Consider the following 24,742-nt stretch of genomic DNA (forward strand, 5'->3'; position numbering starts at 1 on the left):
TCAGAGAGAACCTCAAGGGGAAAGAATTTCCACCTGAAAATTCGCCCGAGAGCCTCTCTGCTATAACTCTAAAGGATTCTGTGTTCTCCTTTCATAACAGAAGCCATTGCCTTGTATTTAGACATTAGTACAAACTATTTTAATAAGTGGCTTTAAGAAATAACTCACAAAACTGTTAAGACAGATATAAGAAAGAATGGCCTTTTGTACAGGAAATTGCTAGAGGTTGAAAACTAGAAAGCTGTGGGCTAACTCAGGCCCAAAGACCTTCAATGTCTGCAAAATATTTATTGAAACTTTTAATTAGTCAACAAATAAAAATCAGAAAGCTCATGTAAAATTCTGTTATTTCCAGCTTTTCTCGAAAAATGAGAAGATTGCAACTTCACCTGGCAACAATCACCGGCACCAGAAAACCACTGAGCCCTTCAAACTCCCCCAGCTCACCCCAGTTCAGCACCTTCGGTCCCAATGGCACTGTGTCTGGCTTGCTTCACTCATTTTGGGTACCTAATGGTCCCTGAAGGCATCTGAACTCATGAGCTCAGCTGCAGAGAGAAGTAAGAAATGGTCACTAAGTATGACAACAGGACTGAGGGGTGGCTTAACATTTGAAGGCCAGCAAAGGCCTTGATGTTCACAGGTCCTCACCTGCACTGTGCGCTAAGACATCAGAGATGGAAGAGGCCCTGCATCGGGTGACTTCCTTTCTGTCTTTTCCTTGCACTGCATTACCATGTAAGACATATTTTTTCTCAGTTATTAAATCCAAGTAATAGCTACTCAGTGTAAACAGTGATTAGAAGGACACTTAACCAGCTGATTCAGCCTCTGCCTCTCCTGGTTATAATAAGTTAGGCATTGTGAAAATGAATGAAGGAAACATTCAAATTGTTTGGAAGCTATAGAGGGAGAGCTCTCATGTACTACCTTGGCTATTTAATTTTTTAAGGTTGGTAGGCAATTGCTTTTAAATTAACGGTGTCTCAATTTTCTCATTCATAAAATGAATGGGTTCGGCTAGAATGATCATTAAGATAATTTTGAGTTGGCCTCTCCCCATGTATACCACCTGCACTTATCTAGAATCTACTCAGCCCTTGAGAGACGTTCAAGTTCTAACACCTCCGCGAAACCTTTCCAGACTTCTTTCTTTACATTTTTGAGCTTATCACCACCACGCGAATTAGCATTTATTAATTCTCTAATTGCTTTGCTTTCAGTATGTTAGTTCATATGCGATGTTTAAACAGAAAATTTCTTTAAATAAGAGACTATACTGTTTAATTTTTAAACCTCCACAGCATTTCACACTTAATTGTCATTCAATAATTATTTTAACTGAATAATGATACAGAAAACATCTATACCAATGGCAAACTTCCCAAAGAGCAACTTTCATCAGCCTCCTGAAAAGGAATGACTCTTATCAGTATCACAACTTGCCATCTGATTCAGGCAGGCATGTGTACTATGCAACACCACTATTAATAGATTACCATATTACTTTGTATATGGTCATTGCTTCCTACTATAGTCACAAAGCTCAAAAGTGGAAAAATACAGAAAAACAAGAACTCACTACAATAATTTATTATCCACTGAAAGATTATGTTACCTACTAAAATAAGGCATGAGAAAAATTTTTCTACAATGATGAAAAGAAAATCGATTACTAGAAAGTGGCTGCAGGTCACACATTTGAAAATTACAGTGAAAACCACTCTTGCTCCTCCCCCACCTCTCAGATATCATCAGAGGTTCTGAGTAATAGGAGGTCAAGTTAAGATGCCATGTGGGCGGGGATTTACCCACCTTCACCAGAAAAGCAGTGGGATACAGGTTTTACTTGTTCTAGTCAAACGCCTCCCTCTCACCATCCCCATCCTCTCCCCCTGCCCCCCCCCCCGCCCCCGGGCAAAATAATTAAGGATTTACATATGTCAAAGTAAATACTTCCCTATCAAAATAAAGCAAACACACAAAAAATAGAATTCAAGTATAAAATTATATTTTTGGATTTTTTGTGATTGCCCTAATTTTTCTATTCAATGAATTTAAGATAATTAATACTCTAGTAATTTAGTAAATTAAATTAACAAGTGTTAATCATATCTTAACACTTAGCCAATTCTAGTGGATTGAAATTAAGTCAATTTAAAAAATGCTCTTATGTGATGAAACTACACTTAATACAGGTGTTTCAAATTAATCCATTACTCTATGGAAGGAGAATTAGTTCTGTAATTCATACTGTACACATACGATGCGTGAGAGTCTGCCTCCTGTATCCATAGGCTGAGGAAGGAATTTATTTATCCAGTGCGTCTGGGGGCGAGGGGAATGGTAAATTATGAAAAACTCCCACTTGGACCTTTTTGAAAAATGTATCCAATTTAAAAAGATGGGAAATACTGATTAAATGCCTCTGGGTTTTTCTGGGGAATCCCTATAAAACGCAACAATGTTTTACAATCTGAGGGAAACAAGAGTCTCATTTTTTTAAAGTAACTTTTTAAAACTGCTTTGCAACAGTTTCAAGCCTTTCAATAGTTTGTTTCTATCTGGTGTTTCTGATCACCCAGTTAATTCAACCACTGATGGGAATCCTGTAGTCTATCCATCCACACACAGCCTCAAAAGGGCTCCTGATTAAGTTCCCTCCTTTAGCCACGCCTACACGCGGAGCACCGTGAGGAATGGAAACTATGCTGGGCCTCCCCACACCCTCACACCCCCATCAATAGCTTAAACCCTAGCTAGGTTTTGCCACATCCCTATCAACTAAAATGGACGGAACTCAAACGGAACCAGAGAATGAGAGGTGTCGATGTTTCCCTTCATTTAGGCGGAGGCCAGTTTTACTCTCCCACGGTCCTTTAAAAGGAGATACCACCAACCAAGAGTGCCCCTCCAAGTCCCATAAAAAGGCACAACCCTGCCCCGTTGGCGAGCTCCAGAGAAATGGAATACGTTCCTATGGAATCACAAGCGGGCATGGCATGGGAAAGACTTTGAAGTTCAATTTCCCATAATTACTATACCCACTACACCAAAGGCATCTAAGCCTTAGGCATGGTGTTGTATTTAAAATGTTCCGCACAATCTAGCACAACTCCTAAAGCCTAGGGTCCTCACTAATTTCAAATGTAGTGTGAAAAGACGAAGGGCATCCTCCCCAATTCCATCTGCTCAACAGCACTAAACTGAGTTTTGAGACACTCTCTAGCGACTCTACCAACCGCATCCTCCCTCACTGGCACACACCAATCTCCAGAAGCTTCCGCAGCCGTCGGGGGACCGAGTCCTTACTTGGCCACACATTTGGGGGGTCTCCCTCTCTCAGGATCACCAGTTCAGGAAGAGGCTCCCCCTACTCTCCACTACTATCCCTCAAGGGACAGGGCTGCGACTCCGGGTAACCAGACCAGGCAACTTGTACACCCAATTAGCAGGGGATCCCCCAAACCAGCCTGGCCAATCCCGGCTGGCGAGCCAAAACGACTAGACGTGACGTAACATATGATTAAGTTGGCGCGTCACCTAGACGTCAGCCTCTCACCTCTCGGACGTCCCGTCCGTCCTGAGAGCAAAACTCCAGCGACTTTGGGCTCCGCCCCCGTGAGAGTGGATGGCAGCCAATGAGGGAGGTTCTGAGGCGAATGGGGCCAATGAGACGAGCTCGGGGCGGGGCGCGGGGCAGGAGGGTGGGGCGGGTGGCGGCGGTGGCAGCCCGAGGTCTGGCTGCGCGCAGTATATGACAGTACGTCAGCAGCGGGATGGCCGTAGCTGTGGCGGCGGCTGCAGAAGCCCGAGCAGCCGCGGCCGCAGAGGAGGCTAGTGCCCGAGCGGCGTCGGCGGCGGCACCCCGGGGAGTTTAAGATGGCGGCGGGGGGGGCGGCGGGCCTGCGGGAAGAGCAGCGCTATGGGCTGTCTTGCGGACGCCTGGGGCAGGACAACATCACCGTACTGCATGTTAAGCTCACCGAGACGGCGATCCGAGCGCTCGAGACCTACCAGAGCCACAAGGTGAGCGGCCCGGCCGGCCAACCCGCCGGGCTCGGGGAGGGAGAACGCGCCCCTTGCCGCCCGGCCGCACCTTCCCCTGCCCCCGGCACCCAGCGCGGGGCTGGCGGAGTCGTGGCTCGTCGCCGCTGCCGTCAGCGCCCGGGCGGCAGGGCCCGGAGGGTCGCGGACGACGCCGTCCCGGGCCAGCTCGGCACTGAGGCGTGGGGAGACGGGCGGGCGGGCGGCCCCTGGCGGCGGGGCCGAGGCAACCGCAGCCCTATCTTGGCGGCGCCGCAGCTGCGGGACTTTCCGACGGCGCCCGCGGGTTTCCTGGCATTTTCTGTGCCAAAGAGGGAGAGAGGTACCACGGGGACGAGTGTGATGAGATAACGACGCTGCTCCCCCCGCGGCGGGGGGCGGGGGCGGGGGCTGTGCATCTAACCGATAACGAACCCGAAGGACCCCTGGCACAAGTCGTCCGCGTTTTGGGAATAACAAACACATAGGCACCGTGGACCCGCAGAGACGGAGACACAGGCGCTCCGTGTATGGAGGCGGAACACATCTTGTACTCGCAGGGACTTGGGGACATAGGCGCTCCGTGTATGGCGGGGCACACCGTGTACTAGCAAAGGCTGGGACACAGGCGCTCCGCGTACGAGGGGGGAGGAGCACACACCTTGCACTCCCAGGGACTCGGGGACACAGGCGCTTCGCGCTCCGAAACGCACCAGCACCGCGTACGGGGGAGCCACACACCCAGAGCTCTCCCGGGGGGCAAGAGATTCGTGGGGGAAAGACGCGCGGCGTCTCGGGTGGATCCACGGACATAGAGACCTGGAGCGAGCGTGGGGGGAGGATACACTGCATCCCGGGCGGAGACTCCGGTCTCTCACCCAGCACCGCGTTCCGGAGAGAGACCCACGGACTCACAACTCGAGTACTGCGAAGGCTCATGTGGGACGCACGTCCGCCACAATTGGAGTACAAACTCGGGAACGCGTTCTCACGTTGAAAAAATGAGGGAGGGAGGGGGAGAGGGAAGGGGCGAGGGAGACCGAGAGAGGAGACACAGCAACCAGGGTGCATGGGGAAGCCGTTTATGGACATGTAGGACGGTGCGTGGATGAGGAAGACAGGAGTGGACACACTGTGGAAGGGGAGGGATATACCATATGAGGAGGGGTAACATTTACTCTAAGACAGTTGGAAAGAAACCCACAGGGCATCCTGACATAGCCCAGTCCATACCAAGGAAACACGCTCCAATTAACTGATCTCATAAAACAGGCACAGAGGGACACCCAGATGCAGACTCACTTACTCAGATAAAAATGGAGATTTAACATCTGTTGAGCTCCCACTAGCGCCAGGCGTTTTAAATGCATAGGAGGAAGACAGCATTGGAGGCAGAGTCACTGGAGAGGTGTGAATCCTGGTTCTCTGGGAACGTGTGAACCTGGGCTAAGGGAGACTCGCCTGCAGAGCGGCCTCCTACACAAACATGCACCCAGGGAGGCACACAATTGTGCACAGCATGGGCAGTACCTGAATTCACATGATAGTGTAACGTGTAAACATCAGGACAGACTCGTAGAGGTGAGCCTGCTCTCAGGGGGGCACTCACAGAAGTGAGTAGACACCTGGATGTACATTTCAGGGCACAAGTATTACCCAGCAGAAAAGCCTATGATGAGAAACACTCAGACTTGGGGGGCGGGAGGGGGATAGGAGAGGTGTGTATGAACAGGGAGAAAGATTTTTCTACATACCGTGAAATCCCAAGGAAAAAGTCTCATGAATGGCTCAAAGGTCTGCACACCCAGCAACAGGAATGCAGCGAGATACAAGAAATATAAAACTGCGCGTGTCAGTAGCTACTCCCAGACAGGTGTACCTGCAGGGAAGAGACCAGCACCCTCATGGAGTGGGAGTTCCAACTGGGGGAAGTCAGATAGGCAGGCAGAGGTACAGAGGCAAACGAGAAACTCAGCCCTGCAAGATGTAGAGATTGGCTTGCCTGTTCCAAAAGGAGAATGTGGGAAAGAATGACAGTGGGAAGAAGGCAGGTCAGGAAATGTAAAGAGAAAAACACAGAAGCTGGAGAGGAAGAAACCCAGCAGAAAGAGGCCAACCTCCAGTCAAAAACAGACCCAGGGAGCAGAGAGAGACCGACACAGGGTAGAGAGACATCTCTGGGGACAATAGGTCAACCAGCCACCTTGGGAGGACAACAGGCAACCTGTAAGGTTGATTACAGTGAGCGTGACAGACACTGTACACTTGGCAGGGATGAGGTGTGTGAGGAGGCCCACGGGGAAGGGATGGTCCCGAGGGAGAGTGAGGTGACAGGCCCCCAGAGCTCCGCTGATCTGTATGACCCACTGGGGCCAGGAAGGGAGTGCTGTTTGTTTTCCTACATTCATTCCTGCCTCCTACACCTTAGTGTTTACATGCTTGGCATTAAGATTGGAGTGTTTTGACTCCAAAAGCCCCCACATTTATATACCACTATCTTCCAGGAGCCAGGAGACCAAAAATTCTTTCCCAATCCACCACTTAATTCTTGATTTTTATTTTTAATACTCAAAGGTACTGAAGTCAGTGGCTTTGCTCCTGACTACTATTTCGTTAATATCATTATCTCTTTCCATCTCTGCATGCAAATTAATGACTCTAGTCAATCTGTACAGAGGCAGAGAAAGGAAAAGGAGATGACTTTTCCAGGCCCCTCCACCTTTCTGATTGTGGATCCAGGTAGCTTGAGTTAGTCCTAGGATTCCTTTTCTCCTGAAAAGATAGTGGTAGAAGCAGTGGTGTGCAGGGAGGGGGCGAAGAAACAAGCTGACTTGGTATTTGTAGTCTGACACTGCCTTGTTTGTGACTTAACCAGTTCCTGTCCCCAGGCCTGTCACTTCAGCCACTAAAACATTTTTTAAGGGACTTGGAAAAGCAGTAATTGGGTTGAGAATGTTAACCCCAAATGAAAAGTTGGTACTTCAGAATCCTCTGGTGGGTTCAGGTAAGACTCCTGCGAATGTGTCCTCAGTACCCCTCTTCTGGCTCTGGCCAGACCAGGGCTCCCCCATCTGCACAGTAAGTTACCTGCATTAGGCATTAGGCTGAGCTTTTACCCTTGACTAGAAGGATACTTTGTTGGTCTTACCCCTTTTGCCCTTATCAGAAGTAGAGCTTGGTAACTCCATTGTAGCTACTGTTTAGAAATATGTTGGCATGTGTTAGCTAATTGGGAAGAAGTTTCTGGTGGTCAAGCCTATTTTCTGGGGGGAAAAAAATGACTTTAAATTTCTCACATAAAACTGCCCCCACCATTCCTGTGCTCAGATCTGAAGGTGCTTAATGCTTGACAAGAGACCTCTAAATGGCTTTGACGTGTACAAGATTATGACTATTACTTGTCCTCTTCTAATGATTTTTTAAGAGCCAGAAATTTGAACAGGTTAATTTCCTAAATTAAACATCAGTTATTTTTACCCAAATTATTTTGTCCATTGGATTTTTTCCTTCTAAATCCACTTGACCTAAGGCTTCAGGGAAGTAAATTTAGGAATTTTAGGAAACTATGATTTTGGCAAAATACAGAAGTTCTTTAGATATAATTGAGCAAGTATATGAAATTATTAGCGTTCATGAAAACAATCTTTCATTGGAAACAAGACAAACAGAGCTAAATGACTTTTATTCAAGTTTTCAATTTTTAGAGAAGAAACGAAGAATGCTAACTTGGGAATCTTTCTAAAAAGGGATGGGGGTACAGAAGAAACATTGTGAATTCAGGAATGGGAGTTGTAGTTGGAGTAAATGTCTCCTAAAAGTTGTTTTTCCACTGAATTTGAATATAGAAATAGTTTCAAATTGATTGTATATTAAAAAATGTTAAGTAGAACATTATTTTCACAGTTTGCAGAATAAATTTAGACATACTAATATAGACATCTAAGATATATTGCAAAGCTACTTTTTTTTTGTTTTTTACTGTAGATTATTTTGAATGAGGGGACAAGTTAGTAAATAAAATCACAAATTACAACTTTATAGTCATTCTAAATTGATGTCTGTGATTGTCTGGTCCATATAAGCTGTACATATTTTAAGTGAGTATATTTTACTGTAATTACATCTTTCTCCCGAATGTATCCTAAAACTATATTTAAAATTAAAACCCCAAATTCTAAAATATATCTTCGCTAATTTCTTCAGTAATGTAGCTGGCTTTATTTCGACATTTGAGTAACTCATTTGTAGTAACAAAAATCTTATCAAAATATTGTTTTCAGATTGTCATTGCTGGTCCTGTCAATTTATTTTAAAAAATGTTTATTCAGAGTTTCAAAGGTGGTGACTCAAATAATATCATGTTTACCAAACTAGTACATAGAAAGTCTTGAATAGATGCACTTGCGGGCAGGGGCCTAGCCATTCATTCTCTGTCTGAAGCTCAGAAAGTAGATGCCTTTAAGAAAGATTCTGTTAACACATTCTCTTGTTAACTGTAATTATTCGCTTAATTTTTCTGCCTTGATTTGTGTCTTCCAGAAAAATAATAGTGTTTCAAAAGTTTGTACAAATATACTTAAATTTAATTTTGCATGAGGAACTCAGTCTCCCTGTTTTACCAGATACTATTATTTCCCATCAAAACATAGTCTGATTTAAACCTCCAGTCGCTATTCTTCACAGTAGTTCCCTTTAACGTGTTACTTGATCCTCTAAAATCACTGATCCCACAGGTCATGGGGTAGGTGTGATTTCCTCTCCAGAGCCTGTCATTCTATTAGGAGAACTTTTAAGTTTAATTTCATTAATTGTGGTTTAAGGCACAGAAAAGACTAATACCTTACTTTTTCCTTATCTCTTCCTTTTTCTGCCTCAAACAAGTTTGAGTGTGTGTGTTTTCAGTAATCTACCTTATAAATACTACAGAACACCCTGTTCTCCTGAAGGCACCACTGAAGCATCCAGACCTGCCAGCACAGAGCTGCCATTATCATGGGACATGTTTATGAAGTAAAACAAGGTGATTTGCATTAGCATGTGCCTTTTGTTGAACTTTTTAAATGTAGCCAGGTTCAATTTAAATAAGTTAATCTTACTGACTTTTAATTTAGACACAACTGGATCTTAAAATGCCTTTTATCACGTAAAGTCAAGTTTGTTCTCTATATTGTAGTGTTTGAAAAGTTTATTCAAATGATCAGGTGCCCAGTGCAAAGGAGGGTGCTCCTCCCAGTGAAAAGCTTAACCAGATTGCCTAAAATGATAGACAGGGAATCTTGGCACCAGAATCGGGAAGAGGTAAAAAGAACATATGTGAAGGATTGGAATATGTTCAAGAAAAGAATTTAAAAGGAAAGGGGCATAGAATTCTTGGAATGATTTACAGGAAAGCTTACCGGAGGACAATCACCAGATCCAAGCCTTTCCGTTTGCTCCCTTTGCACTTGTAAAAAAAAACTATGGAAGCTGTGCTCATAGGACTTACTAGGTAATTTGTGATAAAGCTACCGGAGGGAAGAAAGTGAGAATTTCATCTAAAGCAATGTTGGGGCACTTGAACAATTCACGGTCACCACAGACAGGCTCAGGAGCCTGGAACCAGCATCCAGCACACTTATTTGACAGTTTGGGCCAAATGTATTTGAAGTATTTGAGAAGATGTCCCTAAAATATGATATTATGGGCATTTCTGCATTTAAGATGAGCTAAACTTTAGAATAAAGAAAACACCTATATAACCCCACATTTGACTCTCCTGTATTCATCAGCTCCACACGACATTTCCCATGACTTAAGCAAAAATCTAGTAAAGAAGATCTGGAGTAGAATACAGTAGGTTAATGGCCATGTCTCCATAGCCAAATTGCAGCTAAAAAAACAGCATGACTCAGGTCTGATTTACCAGGAAGAATTGTTCTATCTTTCCTTTTTTTCCTTCCCTCCCTCCCTCTCTTGCAATTTATTTACCTATCCATAAATTCTGTTGTGAGCCATGTTAAATCTTTAGGAAGAACAGGTTTAAGGGTCGCCGTTAATATTTGCCCGCAAAGGCCAAACCTAGCATTTCTATGGCTAGCAGTATAATGTAGGCTAGAAGAAGATAGGATCTGCTTAATTAGGGTATATGCTCCCTAAAGATTCATGAATCAAATTAGCACCTTGAATTGGACTCTACAGTTAGAGCATTTGGCTACTTGTTTCTTAGTAGCCAGATTGTTAGACAATGAATGCCGAAAGTTTCTTTTCTTATTGAGGATCCGAGATGTTATTGGTCTAAAAAACATCCTGGGGTCTTAAAGGATTTTAGCAAGATTTTGGCAGGCAGAGACTGGATGGGGGACCACATTTCCAGCAGAGGGAATGGCACAGGCAAGGAAAGCACAGCAGCAGAAGAGCTAGGGGCAGGCTCTGAGAATTGTAAGGAACTTAATCAAGAGTGCAGGAGAAAAATGTCGTTGCATCTCAGAGAGGAACGGCAGACTGGAGCAGGTTGGCTTTTATTCCATCAACACTGGGGAGACACTGAGTAGAAATTTAAGGTAATTTGAGCTATGTTTTCAGATTATTCTGGCCATGGTGTACACGATGCATATAAGGTAAATCTGGAAGGAAGCAAGGAAGCAGACAAGTTACCGAAAAGTATGTGGTCCAGGCCCGAGATGATTTGGTTCTTAACTAGGATGCTTGTGGAGGGCATTAGAGTTCAATAGAATCTATAGAATTTAACCACCATGTTTTAAAGGAATAAGGTTAAATTGAGATTTCTAGCCTTCAGCACTAGGAGGGGTACCCTTAGTAGAAAAAGGGGAAATCAGAAGCAGTTGGGAGAGTTGGGGGCGGTGGATGATAAAGATGAGTTCCATTTTAGTGAACATTCACTCTGTTTTGTTTGGTGTCTAAGAGACTTAGGCTTGATTAGATGTTTTATATTTGAAAAGTATATTTGGGGGTCTGAGGCTAGACTAGAACAATGCTATATTGTTCACATGTCTCAAACTCTTTTACATTTGGATGGAAATTTGGGGGATTGGTGATACTTGTGGGGAAGTTAAAATTATTAGGTAGAAGAAATTTTGGTTTTAGCCGGGATTTTTAAATTTTTGTATTTTTATGGGCTTCCTTTATTCAGTAACCTTTACATAAATTGCACTTAAGACCATCAGAGAAACACAGATAATATGAAAATTGAATTTGTTTTTAACTTGAAAATGAGACCTGTGGTTTCTGTCCCCAATGATTATTGAAACGGTAAGTAACTCTATAATGTGCCTGGATGTACCATTTAAGTATCATTTTGAAATGATTTCTAAAGGCCTTTAAGGCCCTTCCCAATGACCTCCATTTTTGTTTCAGTGTGTTGATTCTCCTCTTTTTTGTTTCATGGCTTCATTGTGAAAAACAAAACAAAAAATCACGAATACATAATGCTTTTGTCATCCATCGTCATGGACTAGTTACGATGCTTGGTTCATGGTCCATAAGGTAACCTTGACTAGAAGACTTTTTCACTGAACAGTGAGCTTATTTGAGGGCGGAGTCAGTCTTGAACTTTCTAATAAGATTCACTGAGATACTTGAGAATCTAATATGCTTACCTAGAAACTTAAGTGATAGCATATTTTAAAATAGCATTTACTTAGTATCACTGCTTTTGTTGCCTCCAAGAACCAGAACACATATCCATGTAGTAAAAACTCAGTTGAGTAACTTAAGATTTTTTTTCTTTAATAAAAGATTAAGAGGAAGAAGTCAGAATTATAACTACCAAATATTCATTTAGCAAACATTTATTAATTTTCCGACATGTGCAAGGCATAGAACTAGCCACTGGAGATGTAAAGCCGAGTGAGTCATAGACAGGCCCTGCTATCAAGAAAGTACAGACATATGAAACAAAAACTTTAGGAAGGTCTTTATTCAGTGGGACACCTAAAAAAGAGAATGGTTCTGTTTGAGGGTATGTCTGAGAAGCAGTGTCTGCTTCTTCACCTCCCATCCTCTGTTCAGGCCATCGGGTTGGGTCACCACATTGCTAAGATGGCACGTAACTAGGTCACTTTTTACCAGTCCAGTGGTCACCTTTTTGTCACTATCTTACCTGACTTCAGCAGCATTCCCTCCTGTTATAAACAACTTCCCTGGTCTTCTGCCTGCCCCCTCTCCCCCATTCTTTCCGTTTCTTCTGTTGACTGGCTTCTGAATGCTAGAGATCCTGGTTCCCTTCTCTTTTTCCCTCCCCGTGTTCATCTAATCCTATGGATTTAAATGCCATCCATAGGTTGCTGACTTCCAAATATTTATCTCCAGCTCTGACTGACCTTCCTCCAACTCCAGGCGTCTATTCCCAACACCTCATCTCATCAGTTTTATAGGTATCTCAAAAAAAAAAAAAGCCACCATTATCTGTCTTGAGGACCACCGTCAATGGACTTCCAGCTAGCCTCCAAGCTTTCCCTCTTCTCTGCATAATTCATTCTCCACACAGCAGCCAGAGTGAGCTTTTTAAAACATTAAGTATAATCATGTAGTTTCCTGGTTTCAAGCTTTCTAAAGGATCTCTTCGTAAAAGAGTTTTTGATGTTCATTTTATCAATTTCTAGTATTTTAAAAATACTCTAGTATTTTTAAAAATAATGTAGTATTTTTAAAAATAATTTCCATCTTTCAATCCAAGCTTATTTTACCTTACCATTTCTCCTTACATTTCTGCTCTAGAGATCATGATCTGAAGGAACCAGTCTTCATTTACATTTGTAGTCAGATTTGACATGTAAGCTTACCCATTTATATAAAGCTCACATGAAGCTCTCTTGAAAAATATGATGGGATATTATGCTTCAAGTATTGTTGGTTTAACAGTAACTAACTTTTTAGCTTGTTCAGTTTAGATTTTTGTCTTCCATGTTCCTTTAAGAGCTATTTGAAATAGTAAGATTTAAAACAACAATAATATTTTTTAAAAGTTTGGCCTGCATCAGATAGCTACAGTTTGCCAGAAGCTATCTTTCAAGACAAGGACTGTGTTCAATAGATTAGGTTTTTGACCTCTTCTCACTACTGTTTTGGCCATCCCTTTTATATTTCACTCTTTTTTATGGTATAATGGCTAGAAAGAAATTATTCTTTATTCCATGTGCTCTTTAATCTGGTTCTTCCAAATCTGCAGAGAAGGAGTTTCTTCTACAGGTAAGGTTGGATTGACTCACAAAGCAAAATACTAGATTTTGTGAAGCTTAATGACTTTTTTTTTCCATCTTATAAAAGATTGGAGGCAATGAAGGAGACACCCTTTATTAAGGCAGCTTTGGATTATCTCTAAACTTCATTCATGCTGTCATTCTAAACATATGACCAGTTTATGATAAGAGCTGAGTATATTTGATTTCTTCAGGGTTAACAGTCTGATTTCCTGTGCTGTTTCCTGCTTTAGCTCCAATTTTCTTTCTTCCTCTTATTTCCCTGCCTAGATTATTTTTATTACAGTGGTTAAAGTATAATTATTAGGTAGTCTTTGGTCTCTCTATCAGGAGATGTTTTAAAGAACAGAATAAAATGACTTTTTAAAAGTCATAACTAGAAGTTAATAAAATGGTATAATGCCTCCTATAGTACCTTAGGAAAGAAAGATAATCTATCATATACGAATCATATACAAATTGTATACCAAGGAAAATCATAAACACTTTACTATTTACTTGCACAGGTGAAAACAAATTCAAGTGCCTGTTTTAAGCTGTAGTGCAAAACCAGAAAAAGTCATCCCCCAAAAAACTCCCAATTCTTAATTCTCTAGCTTTCAAATGTTTCACATTTTATATAATTATTGTTAAGAAGGGACAGATGAGGCGACCGTGTTTCCCCGAAAATAAGACCTAACCGGAAAATAAGCCCTAGCATGATTTTTCAGGGGGACATCCCCTGAACATAAGTCCTAATGTGTCTTTTGGAGCACAACTTAATATAACACCAGGTCTTATTTTCGGGGAAACACGGTAGCTGTATAAAATGGTGGGTAAGAACACAGTTCTTAAAGTGAGACAGGCCAGGGTTGTAGTCCAAGGTCACTTATTAGCTATGTAACGTTAGGTAATTCATAGGATTTACCTTAGTATTGGAAATAATAGTATCTACTCCACAAGGGTGTTCTGAGAATTCCCAGAGGTGATAGTAAAAATCATTATAGTGCCTGACGCATTGTAAGCACTCAATAAATAGTAACCAGTTAGTTATAATTATTTCTTAAAACAATTCCTCTTAAAGCAGTCACCTGACCTACCACCATTTATAGAACATTTTCTGGTTTTGACAAAGTTCCAAAATTATATTTGACTTTGGAATTTTTTTTTAGGGGGGGGCGCTACTTTATCATAATTTATGACACAGCTTAGGTATTCAGATAAATATCAAGTATTTAATAAATGCCTTTTGGTTAATTTTAAGTAATTCAAGAATTCTTGAATTTAATTCAGTAATAATTCAAGAGTTAATTTTGAGTTAAATTTGCGTTAAGTCAAAGTTCCATAATGGGTTCAGAAGGGAAGCATAAGGCATTTCAAGTATATCTGTCAGCTTAGGGAATGAAGTTAGAAGGATCTCTATAATATGTTTCTTAGAGAAATCACTCTTTTCTAGGCTCAGGATGCTATTCCTTATGTTTATATATTCACAAAAACCAATGGAGTAAAAGTAACCATAGATTTGATTTATCCACATGGATAAGCAATATGTAAATAATCAAGCGATGGTTATAACTTTTATAGGATAAGTAACTTTCTTTTATTCAACTTCAGATAAACCTGAGCTTTTCTTTCTCTCCAACTCTAAAAGAATCATGTCAGAAATTAATATTACTCTGTAAAATTAATATTACTTAGTAAATTATGTGTTACTTTTATAGTCCTGATATATTGTGAGGAATACTCCCAGGAAATAATGTGCGTAGATTTCTTTGGTCATAGAGCAATTTTTGTTGCAGTAGAATTGGCTTGTAACAGGTGTCTAATGACAGGTGTCAAGAGTATAACCAAACTTTTGAGCATTTTAGTATTGCTTGCACTTTTATTCTGTGCTTAAGAATGCCTTACATTTCCTATGAGATATAGAGGGTTAATTCTAGGAGCTCTAAAAACAGGGAAAGGACTAAGAGTTTAACAGAGTCTTTTGACTGCAAAACATCACCTTTATCAGGTTGTTGAAACATTTGTCAAAGGGAGTTTCCCTAGTCAGTCCAATCTGTATTGTTTCCTGGCTGGACGAATATGCCAAGCCAGACAATCTTTCTTAGATTATAGCTCAACTACTATTCAGTTAAACCCTAGAGTTACTTGATTTTTAAAAGAGCTACTTGGTGCAAATATTTAATTAAAGCTGAAAATCAAACGCTGAAGCCCTATTGAAACTCATTTATAGTGGGAATGTACTTAGTAAGTTAAACATTATTTTAAAACATGCCGTGTAGTATTTGGCCACCTATAATTACATTATCTTTTAAAATTGAATTGCATTTTAAAAATATACAATGAGTTCAGGTCATGTTTATGCAGTGAAACTTAGGCTTAAAAACATTTAGACAAAAAGCTAACATGCGTGAGACATTTGTTTAAAATAGTATTGACTTTTAGAACCTATTATTCGTGGGAGCTATCCCATTAGCACAGATGCATAATAAGTGGTTTAGAGTTCTAGCTGTCTCCTTTTGCATTTTTTAAAAAACATTCAAGAACTATAACCTAGTAAAATCTTATCTAAAATTGGGATTAAATCAATAAAGCACTTAAGGTTCTCTTAGTATTGTTTAAGATGTCAGACTTCTTAAAGGAGTTTTGCAGTAACAGTGATCTTAGTTTGTCCCGTTTGGATGAGCACCCACAACTATTCCATAGGTGAGAGTTTTATTATTTTTTTAAAAGAAAAACGCTAACGCCAATATTTATATACGTTCCTTTATTATGCATGGTTTTTATAGCAAAACTAAAATATTTTTAATCAGAAACTGAATTTTGGAAATTGTAATGATTGTATGAAATTCATTTGCCTTGGAAACAAACTGCCAGAAGAATTGAATGAGCATTTAAGGACTTTGAAATGTTCCGCCCTAGGAAGTAACCTGCTACAGAGGCAAGGGAAGGGAAGGGTCCTGTACTTGGGATTCAGAGGGCTGGATCTGAGGTCCAGCTCTGCTAATCAACAGTGTGGTGATCCTGACCAACGCAGTTTACTTGCTGAAGACTCGTTCCTGTCCCTGTGAAATGGGGGCGAAGGACGCCTTCCTACCACCCAGGACTGGTGTCAGGAGGCTCACTTGAGAAAACGAGTATAAAAATGCTCTGTGCATTACAAAACTATGTAAACATTTTTGTTAAGAAATCAAGCAATACAGAGAAAACTATAAGCAGGTATGGTTAAGTTCTAAATTCAGGTGATGAGACAAAAACTGGATAAAGTGAAAATTATTCTTCAAAGTTTCTAAATTGATGTAAAACATAGTTGTACTGTTTTGTCTATACAACACAGCAATCTGTAAATTATATAAGGTACATAGTGTGTACCACATATATAAAGAGAACATGGCCAGATCATTTTATAATACTTTTCTGTAGCTGAGCATAATGTAGATAAATACTTGTAAGTTAAATATGTGTTAGACTTTTCTGTATCGTAACAACTAAGAGTAAAACAACCTATGAAAAAATACACCCCAATGTGGTAGAATTATGACACGGGCATCTGGAAAAACAGTAGCTAACAGGAGTTAACGCCAAGTGGGCACAGTTCAGACTTAGCAAAATGGTGGCAGTTGTGTTTTGTTTGGACTGGAAAAGGTTTAACATTTTAAAATTTGAGTCCTTTCTAGGTTGGGCATTCCTTCTCCAGGTACTTGCCATCCTAGTTGCTTTATCCCGCCTCTCACGTTTACCTGCCTTGCGTCCTTAACCACACTGAGTCTTTGATTCCTGATTTATCCAAAGGAAGGCCTAGCTGAGGAAATTAAACTTGAATGTCAAGTAAATGATTAGCATGGGTAGGCAAAATGTGTTTGGGAAGGTGTGCCAGGTTGAAGGAACAGGAAGGCAGTAGAAGAGAATGTTTCCAGAACAAACAAACAAACAACAAAGGTTAACATGGCTGAGCCACAGTTGGGAGGAAGTGGAAAATGAATTGGTTGGTCCTGTAGATGGAGGGTCTGGTTTCTATGTGGAGGAGTTTGCTTTGCTTTGATGAAACCCCCTGCAGGCTGTGTAACATGCCAAGAGTGGCCTCTGAGAGCTGCTGCTAGCTCTTTGAATGATGAGCAGCATTTGGAAGGAATTGAAAGAAGGAAGGAAGGCCTTTATCTAGGTGCTTAGTGATAGGGGCTTTCAAAGTAGAGTCTAAGAGCTTAATTTGACGGACTCTGGGGCTGACTGGTGAGAAGTAATGATTGGGAGCCCCCGAGCCACCTTTGCTTCATTTTTCTTTGGTTCATGGTAGTCAAGCTTTCAGCACATTTTCTCTCTCTTCCTTAGGAATGTCTGCTCACTAGCACCAACTCCTGTTGGCTCCAGATGAAGTCATACTAATTGAATTTAAGCCTTTATCACCAGAGTATTTCTAAATAAAACATCCCCTGGAGCTGATCTCTAAACCTTTTCCTCGCCCCAACCCATGCCTCTCCATCTTTCTTGCACATGACTGAAAGAGCTGCTTTCCCTGAAACACTTCTTTCAGCAACTCACTTTCTTATCCCCAAAAGTAAGCGAGCCTCCAATTGTTTATTGCGTAAAAAGTCAAAACTTAAAGGTCCTCCCTGAGGGGGGAATGGAGGGGATTAGGGTAGGGTCATTTCACGGGGTGATAAACCTTTTGAAATCCCCAAGGCCTGAAATTTAAATTACTGTCTTCTTTATTCTGTAGTGGATAGAAGCTAAAACTGAAGACAAATTTTGAGGTCACGGAAAGATTAGGCAGGATCTCCAGGTCCAATTCTGATCCTTTGTGTAGTATTTCAAGCGTGAAAGAACTCTATACACAAAAAGACCTGCCCTCTGCCCACATGGTACCCATTCCTGTCTCTTTTGTTCAGGGTACTCTCTCCCCCTGGAGTTTGTCTTTTCTGAATTGCTACCCAAGATCCATCTTTTCCATTAAACCTTTTTGGCTTTTCTAGTATCTCTTCTAACCCATAGTCGTCTTCTTACTGCACCTCCCGGGAGTACGTGGCCGAGTATTGTATCGTTCTCTAATGTCCCCACTAAAACGTGAACTCTCTGGAATGAAGGATTAGCCTCCCACATGCTTGAATCCCGTGTAGCAGCTGTGTGTGGAGCACGCAGGTTGTAGAAGAAAAGCAGCGTGACAAAATAGGGTTGAGTCCTGGGTTCTGTTCTCTGCTTAGTTATTAATGGGACACATTGCCTATGGTGGGGGCGGGGGGGGGCGTTAACTATATTATTGCTGGATTCAGAAGAATGTGATTCTAGTGGCCTGTAATTGACTAACAGAATATGATAGGCATGGGAGGAGAAGAGACTATAAATTAAATGTAAGGTTCGTAGCCCAGAGAACCAAAAAGAGAAGTACTCTTGCTGGAAAAGTAGGAAAGAAGTGCCAGTTTGGGGGGTGGGGTGGATTTAGTGTTTGCCAGTTTTGCTGTCACTGAGAAGCTCTAATGCACAGTGTTTTAGGCAGTGATAAGTGGCAAGTTGTGGAGAAGAGCAAGGTGAGAAAGGGAAGAGATGCAGCGTCATCACCAGATAGGCAAGATAAGCCTCTAGGAGGGAGTGGGTCTTAGAAAGGGGAAAGGGAACAGCACTAGCTTTTGAAATGAAAGGCATGGGAGGGCTGGTGTCTCTGTGTAAAGGGAAGTGGTGATATCCAATGGACCAGTGAGCCATTTGAAAATTGAGAAAAGTTAGTGTTTGTTTCACCAAGAAGAATTAATGAACTTGGTAGAGAATTTCAAATTCCATTGTGGAGCTGAAGACAGCTCCTGGGTTTCCAGGAGTAAGGGAGGAAAGTGTAACTAGCCTCTGAGATGTACAGTGTTTGTGATTTGAAGGGAGAGCCAGGAGGTGTGAAATCCGGAGCCTGGACCTGTTACCCCAACGGTAGGGCCACTAACTTACAGGAACAGGGGCTCCCCTGGGCTTCTGCAGGCACGTTGCCATTATTTCAGGAAGAAGTTTAGCTGTGGCAGGTAGTTTGGGTGGGGTTTTCTCTCTCTAAGGAAATTCAAGTTAGCGTTAATCTATATTTTATATTTTCATAAAATACCATGAATTAGAATGAATCACTATTAAAAATTATTTTTAAATTTCCAGCATTACCTTTCTATGTTCCCTTTTTTTTTGAGGCACACATTATTAGTATGTATTTCCTGTCTCCATGCATTTTAAATACAATTGCAGTTTCAATTTGTCTTTTTAATTTGTGTTTGTTCACATAATCACATTGTTTTTTACAGTGAATTAGATTCTTCAAATCCTATCGTAGGAGAGAAATCCAGGAATGTGACCGTGTACCCTTATCTAGATGCTAATGTCGTGCTTATCTAGATGCTAATGTCGTGCGCTCTTTCTCAAAACTGATGCACGATTATGCATTTCTGTTTCTTATGCTGGATAACAATTTAAACCTTACTTAAGCTTCAGGAAAAAAAACATAACTGTTGTATTATATTGAAACTTAAAATTTTCCTGGTTTGCAAAGTTTTCTTAACATTATACTGTCTTCCCTTTTTTAAAAACCCACTTCAAGAAACGAGTTTATTAGGAGTAAGTACTTGGAGTCTGCCGATAAGTCTGAAGTTAAAAATGGTCATTTTAGGGTGTCGAAACAATGATAATAGTATCTGTTGTGTTTTCTCCAAAAGGATGTTTATCCATTTATATAAATAAATAATAAAATGATTTATGCTACCACTTGATTTTATATTCAGGTGATCTATCTTTTAGAGACGTTCTCTTCCTTTCCTAATTTCTCTTTAGTTAATTGTAATCCTGATTAATACACCTTTAAGTCTGCAGAGAAGTTTTGGGAGGTAACTAGAAGTAGTAGGTAATGTGCAGTGTCTGAAGGGACGGAGGGGTACAGGGGTGCCTATCTATTTTTATTGGAGGTAGAGATGAGACCAGAAACCACTGTTTCTGTTTTTGCACCTTGGATTTGGATATAAGGGTGTGAAGGATAGTTTACAGGCTGATGCATTATTATTAATTGTTACCCAAATCTGATTTCTCCATGAATTTCTGTTAGCGATTTGGAAAAGCGTTTCCTTAGAAAACCATGCCTATTGACTTTGGATACAGGAAGCCAGCCATGCCTGAGACTATGGTAGATATTTACAATTATAGCTTCTAAATATACAAATCTATGATAAAATATTAAAGCTATGAGAGCTCATACTAAAACAAAACACAGTTCTAAAAATTATATTCTCCTGGTGAGAATCTTGTGAGAAACTTTTTGACCCTCAACTGAAAATTAATCTCCGGTAAAATGTGAGAAAATGGAAACCACAGTTCACTCTCAAATACTTTAATTTTATATTTCTTTAAGTTTTAAGTATTTCTTTAATTTTACATTTCTGGCATCTTGCTAAGAGTTTTGCAGGTTCTTCCAATTATCTCTTCCCTGTCCCTACCCCTTTTAAAAACATATGAAAAAACTAAACAAGAGTATGTTTTTTCAATGTAAAATCGAATTAGTATACTAATCATTTGTTGCCAAATCATGTCATTTTCAAAACCCTGATTAGCTATACTGCCAAAAGATACTTTTGATTTGCGTGATGCAGAGAAATGCAACTCTGTTCCTCAAGGCATCTTAATATAATGACATGTAAACCTACGTATGTAATGAAAAGATACTTTCACAAACTATAGCACTGACCACTTGCACAAATTTAAAGTTTAAATATGTCATTCTGTCTCACAGTAACCAAGTTTGACCTGTTTGTTTCTTATGTTTCTTTTAACAGAATGTAATTCCTTTTCGACCTTCAATTCAGTTCCAAGGTCTCCAAGGGGTGAGTACTCTTACTGATTTAGCAAGAAAATTGATTTTTCTTACACACATATTTAACTCTTAAAATTTGTTTTCACTTGTGCCTCTTAATATACTGTCGCTCATTTTGTGAACTTTCTGACTAAACATAAATTTCTGGAACTTTTAAGATGCTTGAATTCTCTTCTTGATTTATTTAAAAAATAATTCAGATATACTTGAGGGTCCTTTTTTCCAAAACATAGGTAATTGCATTTTTTTAGTCTTTTTATTGAAGTATAACATAGTTCAAAGTACTATGGGAATATGTTTTGTTTACCACAGTTAAGTCATAAGGAATTACTAATGTCAGGAAAGTTGTGATTCTGTGATTGTTGTTTCTGTTAAACTTTTGCTACCTGTTGACTTAATTTCTTTGATTGTACATACTAGGCAATTAAATGTATAAATAGAAAATTGAGTTTCCAGTATACAGAATAAAAAAAAATATTATGTCTATTTTATTGCTGCATTTAAAAACATAATACATGATAATTCCTAATAAGACACACCTATGAATTTTGTTTATAATAGATGATAAGCTTTACAGTAATGTCAGTATTATTTATTACTATTAATATTAATAAATAGACTCATTCCTTCACTGAAATTAGTGTGCATTTCTGAATATGTCTCTATGCATGTTATAGTATGGAGAGTTGGAATATCTGTAAATGGATTTTAAAGCTATAAAGACAAGCTGAGGGTGAAGATTATACTTGTCCTTACTCTAAATCTACATACTTGTGACTTTGTATGTTACAAAATGCAAAAATTCAATGTAAATAAATACAGTGTTTCTAAACATTATAACTTGAAAACATTTCAAGAGTCAAGAGATTAATTATTATTCAATATCAACTAGGAGTACTTGTAAATCTGTGTAATACTCACTTGAAGGAGATGTTTGTGTGTGGATGACAGAGCTTTTCTACGTGATAGCTCTACAACGAAGGCCTTTTCTTCTATCCCAGTTCCTGAGGGTTCCTGAGTGGGATCCTAATTGGAACACGCATTCTCCTGGATTTTTTTTTTAAAGCTGTTTAGGTAGTCTTTAGCTCATGCTGATTCTGTCTGTATTAGTTTCAGTTGTTTACTTAAGGCTTCTTGAGTTTTCTGGAAAATTTTAATGGCATTAATAATATCTGAAGGGATGTTCCAGAGACGGGCCTAAGTCCCTGAGCCCTGGAGGGCTCCATGGATTCAGTAAAGGCTTGTCTGGGAGGAGAGGACAAGACCTAGGAGAGGCGAGTCAGCTTGGAGCTGCTTTTCCCTCACTAGCAGCTGCCACCTTGTTTGGACTCTGCTTCTTCCCTTAAATTCTCTCTTTCTCCCAGTTGGGACATGGAGGGTAGGGCAATGCAAGTGAAGGACATTTTCTTAGGGGTTCTTAGGAAGCACCAGATTGAACTGAATAATGAGGAACCAACATGTGCAGGCTTTCAAACTCTTGATTCTACACATGCAGCTTTTAGCAGTCTTAAAAGGAATATGATCAAATACATGGTGATGGAAAGAGAACTGACTCTGGGTGGTGAACAAACAATGTCATATATAGATGATGTATTACAGAATTGTACACCTGAAATCTTTATAACTTTACTAACAATTGTCACCCCAATAAACTTTAATTTAAAAAAAAAAAAAAAGGAATATGGTTTTCTCTGTCATACCAGTTTCCCCCAGGCCGTAGGCACCATTGCAAAGCAGGCAGTTTATATTTGAGACCTTGGACATCCTTTTCTGAATTCTCCTACCTACTTCCCCCAAGCTTTCCTGTCTCATGTGTCCAAGCTTCCCTTCTTTATCTTTGCAAGCTCTATTCTCTTTTCCTACTCCATTCTTGCCTGAGTATAGTTCACTGTTAAAAGTAACTTAAATATAAATGACTGACAGCTTTAAAATCTTAATGGGTATTTGAATTTTAACAGATAAGCTTTTTAACGCAAATGTTATTGGATTTAGTAGAGGAGAAAGTGGAGCGGTGGGTGGGAAGGAAGCTGCGGACTGAGGGCTATGGAATACTTAGCCCTACCTTGCTTACTTTGGGTTCTGTCTCCTTGACCCCCACCCCCACCGCAGTCCCTTTTTTATTATTCTAACTGGGAACAAAATATATGGACTCAGCATTGTTTCAGAGCCTGCAGCTGCATTCCATCCACCCCTCCCCCTTTCTCTTTGCCGAGCTCTCTCTCACCAGCCCTTTGGGACTTAGTAAAAACAAAGAGTCATTACAAGGGAGAGAGTGGGTTGGCACAGCTCACAGGGAATATGCAGAGCCCCAAATGTGAGGGTCTTCTGTACAGTGCTCCTCTGTTTTCTCGAGAGCCATGAGAGTTTAACAGTGCCTGTGCTGATAGCTTCAGAAACCCTGAAGAAGTATGCTTACAGAGGTTTCCTATGTGGAAAATGTGTAGGACTTTAAAATGGAAGGTTTAAATTTAGATTTTCCACAAAAGATACTTTTTCTTACTGAGAACTTTAGTCGTCTTTTAATACAGTGTTTCAGAAACTATGAAAGTTTTCCTAGAAAGGATTTGGTAAGTCTAACAAAATTTACAGTTTTTACATCAAAAGTGATTGAAAATATATAATTACCATGCTAAGGTCATATGTAGACATATTTGAAGTATAACGGAAGTATTATTAAAACATCATTTTGAAAGTAAACATTTAGTATTAAAATTATATCCCATTTCCCTGATGCTAAGCAATGCATGGTTATACTGTTCCTTGTTACTAATTATAGGATTTTCCCCTCAGTAATGTCTTTAGAAGGTCAGAATTTGGGTCTTGGCAGGTTAGCTTTTAAGCATATTAACTTTTGTGCCTGAACATGTTCTCTTAGGTTGAAATTTTCTTCTAAATAAATGTAGGCTGGAACATTAAATAAAGTATAACAGTATGCTGTCAAAGAGTAAAAAAAAAAAAATTCTGAGAATCATTGATTATCTGGATTCTTATTGTCACAATTGGGCAGCAGCTTTTATGGCATAAAAAGTGTAAATTGTGTCTTTAACAATTCATCTCACCCCTTTGCCTTAGTGAAAGAAGGTGCTCAGGAAACTGAATGGTCATGGTGGCATTTGATAAAAGGATTCAGAAAGAGGAGGAAATATCAATAGGAATCCTTGGTTGTGATTTCTAAACTCATGAATATCCGGAGCTGCATAAATCAGCCAAAAAACGCCCTGTGGGTTTTGAAGAGCAGGGCTCAACCTCACAGTTATCCTCACAGGCTCTGATCCATACCTAGGCTCCTCGTGACCGAAGGTTTCCTGGGATCATCCATTTCCATAGACCATTCTAATTGAACAGAAAAGGAAGCTGGTAAGAGTCACAGGGGCCGCAGTACTGAGGTGTGGAGGCCCAGCACTCAGAGGGAGGCGCTGGGTCATGGAGCTGGTTTCCAACAGCCACGTCTTTGTTGTCGGGGAAGCTTTACGCACATCAGAACAGTTTTGTCTCTTATATTTTAACTGGATACTGAGTATGTGGCAGGTGAAAATTTTACCAAAAAGTGTGTTCCGGTGAAGTTTTAAAAACTAAATCCTGTATTTTTATGTTTGAAAGTTTCTTGTCTAAAGACGCAGCGATTGGACTCAGAGCTGTAACCACAACTCCAGGTCTCCACCCCAGGGGACAGTCTCCCCGCTATTGCTGCACAGCGTTAACAGGAGAGGTGCTCACAGCA

At 40.4% G+C, this 24,742-nt stretch overlaps 1 protein-coding gene across 1 annotated transcript in view; it reads left to right on the plus strand.

Annotated features, from left to right (window-relative positions):
• The first annotated feature begins 3,702 nt into the window (after positions 1–3,702).
• The window catches only part of ELL2 (elongation factor for RNA polymerase II 2), a 70,882-nt gene continuing 49,842 nt past the window's right edge, over positions 3,703–24,742 (plus strand). The window contains exons 1-2 of the mRNA XM_019727992.2: positions 3,703–4,029; positions 20,984–21,031. Coding sequence (XP_019583551.2) covers positions 3,883–4,029; positions 20,984–21,031 — 195 coding nt within the window. The 5' untranslated portion in view covers positions 3,703–3,882. The remainder of the gene's footprint in view (positions 4,030–20,983; positions 21,032–24,742) is intronic.

The sequence above is a fragment of the Rhinolophus sinicus genome, linkage group LG03 (genome assembly GCF_036562045.2).
Source record: "Rhinolophus sinicus isolate RSC01 linkage group LG03, ASM3656204v1, whole genome shotgun sequence".
Lineage (NCBI taxonomy): Eukaryota > Metazoa > Chordata > Mammalia > Chiroptera > Rhinolophidae > Rhinolophus > Rhinolophus sinicus.